The 5,612-nt window shown below is 48.1% G+C and overlaps 1 protein-coding gene across 1 annotated transcript; it reads right to left on the bottom strand.

The window, feature by feature from the left end:
* Positions 1–633: 633 nt before the first annotated feature.
* EFCAB9 (EF-hand calcium binding domain 9) lies at positions 634–5,171 on the bottom strand. Its single transcript, XM_033005393.2, has 4 exons — positions 5,051–5,171; positions 3,515–3,600; positions 2,362–2,535; positions 634–741 (listed from the first exon to the last, which is right to left on the bottom strand). Exons 1-4 carry the CDS (start codon positions 5,169–5,171, stop codon positions 634–636), a joined length of 489 nt encoding a protein of 162 aa, XP_032861284.2.
* Positions 5,172–5,612: the final 441 nt, after the last annotated feature.

Genomic DNA, 5,612 nt, shown 5'->3' with positions numbered 1-5,612 from the left:
CTTCCTCTCCACATGGACTTAATTAGGTGGTTTCGTTAACAAAGCAAACAGCATTTCCTGTCATTGGGCTGTTCCTCACGAGCACGGATACAGGGAGCTGCCCGGGCCCGGAGCACACAGGCGGGGGATGCGGAGCAGAAAGCTGCCAGCGTGACTGGCTCCAGCCTCGGAGATCAGTCTGCCCCATCTCAAACCAGCCTTGCTTTGTGTGCGTCTGAACGTGGGACAACAGCAGTGCCGGGGAGGAAGGCTGTCACCAAACCAGTGTGTAACACAGGGGATGGGAAAAGGTTGTCACTAAAATACCAAGGTGACATGCCTATCGTAGCGCATGGGGGAAGCTAATGCCAACCTCAGGCTTAGTCCTGGGGAGAGTTGTGAGGTACAAGGCTGAAGTCCAGGTTGCATGAGTCCTTCCTCCTCGTCAGACACCGGTCTCTGGTGCTGACCTTGGCAGAGCAGTGGCAGCGTGCAATGTAGAAAACAGAGCAGGCAATTGCTTTACTGCAGCGCTTTGATTTATTCACTTTCTACAAGTTTGGTACTTCTATCTGGCATTGTAAGCTAAGCCTAAGGGGACAGAGAAGCGAGGCTGTGTTCTTCCCAGCTGGGTAAAGGGTTCTTGTTAGTCAGTTAGGAGCTCACTGGTCCTGCTGGGAGGCTATTCATGATCTCTTCCTCTTTTTGTTGTTTGTCAATGCAGAAGACTGCAATCATCTTGAATTCCCTGTAGTTCAGTTGCTAGTTTTGGAGAGGAGATAGATCCCTAACTTAGCAAAGCAGCCTTGCCCAATGTAAACAGTTATTTCAGAGAAAGACCCTGCGTCCAGGCTCTCATCCCCGTCTCCAACTTGCTCTAGTTTCCTGATTGACTCAGGAGAAATTGATTTCAACTGCTCACCCCTGGCTTATCCCAAACATGTTACAGGCTCATAGGGCATCTCCCTGGCACAGGGCTGTTTCTCTACTGCATGTAATGACCTGCAGATGTTGGAGTGATTCGTAACAGCTGGGGTTATGGTGTGGCTGAGTGGCTGGGGGGGAGTGGGGTGCCTCCACGGCTGTGTCACAGCCACACTGCTCCTGCTTAAAGTGGCCTTTTAATCAGGCAGCCTGGAGATGAAAGGACAGGATCCATGCAACTTGGGGCTGAAACAGCTTATTCTGGGAAACTACTCTGAGGGCATTAGAGAACTAGCCACAGGCACTGAGCAGGATGGAGGCTTTGATAACTCCCTGAGCTGCTAAACCACACAGGAAACAGGCTGCAAGCCCTGCAGGGCTTACAGGAGAGATGCAACAACTGCCTGTAACAAATAATCGAAGAGGATACTGGTGGTGGAACAAAGAGGAGGAGAGTTATCAATAAAAACAATAACCCAGGAGCCTAGCAGCAGAAAAGAGGAGAAAGAGAAGGAATGTCTCTTGGTTACTAATGGCTGTCTTGCTAAATGTGCTCCTGGAGCATGCTGAGATGCTGAAGTCATGAAGAGAGCGTGAAGCTGTGACAGAGATAAGAGATGTCTACAGTCTATTAATGACTGATTCCCTACCAGTGTAGCTGCAGGTGGTCATTAATCAGAGACTACTTCAGAGCAAGGAGGGATTTGAAAGAGCATAGGTGACCAGAGAGGGACAAAGGTGAGCTGGTGGCAAAAGCAAATTGGCAAGGGCTGTGTGCATACCCCTCCGTAAGGACTGTGTCAGTGCAGAGGGGAGGAGAGCTGGAGGGGAGGTGCTGTAACCAGGTTTGTTCCCTTTCTGGTTGCAGGGGGCTGCTCCCCACCATGGAGCAGGGATGGGAAAGATCTCTATGGCCTTGGAACCTGGAGCTGGTTTAAGGTCAAAATGAAGGATTCATCAGAGAGAAAAAAAAAAAAAAAAAAAAAAAAGAGCTTCCCCTGAGGCTCTTATCTGGCATCGACATCTCCATGGCATGTGCATAAGCCAAGGTATGGCACTAGTAACGTTTCTAGGAGTTTCAAGTCTGAGGCACCCCACCGAGGTACTCCCCTGGCTCTGAGACTGGACTGCAGAGAGCTTGGAAAATAATGAGAAGACACAAGTGAACCCAGAAGAAAATGGCTTAAATAAAGGCACTTCTGCCAGTCCTGCCCACCTCCTCTCATTAGAGTCTCCTCAGACAAAGGAATATGACTGGTTTATCCCCCCTAAAATTATTTTTTTCTGTTGCTATCTTATTGTTAAAACATTTTCAATTCAGACTGTGTGGTAAGTCACCAAAGAGCCACTCCTGAAGTCAACAGGAAAGAAACTCAGGCTTGAGTGAGAAGTGGCCAAGGGCTGCATTGAGGGGCATTTTCATGACCTAGCTTTTGACTGTAATTTCTCTAATTTTACCTCATCTCTGGGAATATCAAAGTCCTTGAATATTTTCTGAAGTTCTTTCTGGATGTTGAAGAGAAACCTTGTGACTTTAAAGTCATTAAAATCAATCATATTATCCCTGTCTATATTCAGCCATTGAAAAGTGGGTCCTGTGTGCCGGTAGATAAACTGCTTTTCAAGATAGTTCTGTTTTGGGGCAGAAAGGTTTAGAAACAGATAATAAGCACTGATTTCCTGCTTGGAAAGAATACATGGAATACCAACTGGTGCTTGTGTTCAGAGAATAGAGGTGAACTCTCCCTAGTCACACCCACAGGAAATACCAAAATCTTGGTGTTTCCTGCACTGGAGCACATGGCTGGGTTTGGGCTGTGCCAGGGAGAGATACCGACAGCCGGCCAAGCTCCAGAGCTGCTTTGTGAGGTCCTTTTCCATCCCTCCCGTGTGCTGAGTGACTTGCAGGGCTACGTCCTGTGGTTGACTCCTCTCCTTCCTCCCCGAGTCCTGCCGGCAGCAGCCCCGAGCGCTGGCCCTCGGCCGGGTGTTGGGTCCAGAGCAGAGCTGCGGGATGTGTCCGACAGCAAGGTTCAGCTCTGGGGGTAACCCTGGCTTTAATACCCCTCCTCTCCCTCACCGCAGCCTGCTGGCCTCGCTGCTTTTCCCTGAAAGGACGCTGGTCTCTCCCCAGCCTGGGCTGTGGGTGATGCCAGGGAGGCTGAAGAAGGGATCAGCACATGCTGCTAGCAAGAACCGATGGGCAAAAACAGATGCTCTGCTCTCTTCCCCACAGGTAAACACAGCCAAGGGCTTGATTTTTGGAGAACTAAGATGGACAGCCTGATCTGGGAATAGTGTTTAGATAGTTCCTACCTTGCAAAAAGTTCAGGAGTGGATTTATTCCAGAGGAACAAGGTTGGTATTAACAGGAGTCTGCTCATTTCCCTGCTTTCCTTTTCTGTGCAGCAGCACAGACTCGGGGCCCGTCTCCATCCCTTGCACGCCATGAGTAAAGATCAGTTCCAGTGAGCTGATGCCTTTTGCGGGGGTGTGGGATGGTGCAGATGTCCCTGCACCGACTCCAGGACCTGCAGGGTGCACACCTCGTGGGGCAGCAGGGTGAATGCCACCATGTAGCACGCATTAAGGCAAGTCCTCCCCCCCTCACGTTTTGGTCCAGCAAGTCAAAGAGCAGCATGCTCTGGTCCTTATTCAGGTCAGTCACATAACGGAGAAAGCAATAAAACCGCAGGTCTGGAAAACAGTGAGCTCTCAGGCATTGTCTGCACAAAGCTGAGAGCAATAATTAGCAGGATTTATTTTACTTTAAATGCCCACTGCTTACAGAAAGGTTGCACATGTAATTAAAACACAGTAGCAGACAGGAGATACTGTTCAGAATTAATGGACATTATTAGTAAAATGGCCTGATTTATGAAAGAGGCATACGTGATTTCTGCACAGAAGACAAGGTTTAAGTGCTCATAATTTTCTGTCTTTCTTCTCTTCCACCCCATGCCTGGCAGAAGAAAGGACTTTTCCAACAAACCAGAAACACTGGGAAAAGAACCCGTTTTTCTTTTGGAGGTGTCACTTTTAACTCGTGACCCACTAGCAATTATTTTTAGTCCTATTTAATCTTCTCCAGAGCAGAGGAAGAGCCAAACCTCCAAATCCAGCATTTCCCTCAAACTTCCCCAAGTGCAAACACAGAGAACAAACAGCCCCCACTAAAAAAATCTGCAGCCTGGTCCAATTCTGCTACCCTTAAATCTCTGCCAGTGGGATAAATCCATGTGAAGAGGTGTTGTCTGAGCTGGAGCACTGTGGGGGTTTGCAGAAAAAACAGAGTCAAGAACTGTGTATGGGAGGTGGGGAAGCTGTGAACCAGTGGACGGGGGGTTCCAAACAGCCTCATGTGGAGGACACTATTGGCAAGAAACCCACCTGCTTTCTAGCACGGAGCACAATCAATCTATGGAAAGGATTACATGGTGAGGTTGCTGCAGTACTAAGGAATTAGCTTCAGTGAGCCAGAAATCCCCTCTTGCCCTGTGTTCCTGGCATCTCGCTTGCACAGCTGTAAAGATCTTCATGGCTGGCCTGGGTTTTTCCTGTGTCAGTTATCTGCTCGCTGCACCAGGACCTGGTTGTCATGTTTGTACAGTACTAGCAAGCCTGACCTGGGGACTTCACATGCTGCTGGGGTGCAGGGGACAATAATACCATAAAATCAAACAGGTTGCATAGGCTCTTCGACCTTTTTCTGTCTCACAAGCAGGGAAGGAGGCAATGGAAGGGGGAAGGGGAAAGGAGTATCTTCAGTGAGAGCTGAAAATGCATCTCAGTGGCTCTGCATGGGCCCCTAAGCCGTATATATTTCAGAAGCTGATGCAGGAGTAGCCAGGCCATGTAACCCTCTGGAACAACTGGGGCATGCTAGGGCAGGGAAGACATGGTGATATATGCTGTATCTGAAAGCTTTTGGGGTATTGACAAGCACTTGTGTTAACCAAGCTGCTAGTTAATTAGTATTACAGAGTGCTGCATTTGTTGTAGCATCTGAAGTGCAATATTTGTAATGTCCCTGATCCCTGGTTTAAATCCTAAGAGATGTAACATTCTGTGTGTCTCTTTTCAAAACATGACACAGGGCCTGTAATTTTAGAGCGTTAATGCCAATCTCATTTTTAGAAGGACTTACTGTTCAGGTAATCCAGGAGCTGGAAATACTCTGCCAGTGCTGCAGCATTTCTTACTGACAACAAGCAGTGTACTTCATCCAAATGCAGGTGCTGCAGAAAACACCCAGATTTCAGCTTCATCTCAATTGGCCATGGGAGACCAGTGAAACAGAATTAGCACCATGGCAATGACCTCTCACAGAAGGAAAATTCTGCCCCAGAACCAGATTCAACCTCCATCCCACGACTTCAATGCTTTTCCCACCTTTTCAAGAATTCCCCTCAGCTGTGGAGGCAAAGGCTCCACTTCCATTCAGCGTTAAAGGATAATACGTAGTAAAATCAAGTGACAGAAATTATTTTTACAATGCTGAAGAGCATTAAATCTGATTAAAATGTGCAAGATAGCACAGACCTAAGGATTTATTTTAGACTGTAGTGCAAATCTCAGCCTCAGACAAGTGGTACCCCAGAGTCTGCTGGTCTGTGCTGAGGAGGTCCTACACAGCAGCCACCACAGGGCTTTGCTTTTCCTCTTAGCCAGGGCTTTGATATTTCTACTTTCCAGTACCCGACAGTGTC

Source organism: Tyto alba, unplaced genomic scaffold (genome assembly GCF_018691265.1).
Source record: "Tyto alba isolate M040663 unplaced genomic scaffold, T.alba_DEE_v4.0 Super-Scaffold_17, whole genome shotgun sequence".
Lineage (NCBI taxonomy): Eukaryota > Metazoa > Chordata > Aves > Strigiformes > Tytonidae > Tyto > Tyto alba.
This window is presented reverse-complemented; position numbering and strand designations above follow the sequence as displayed.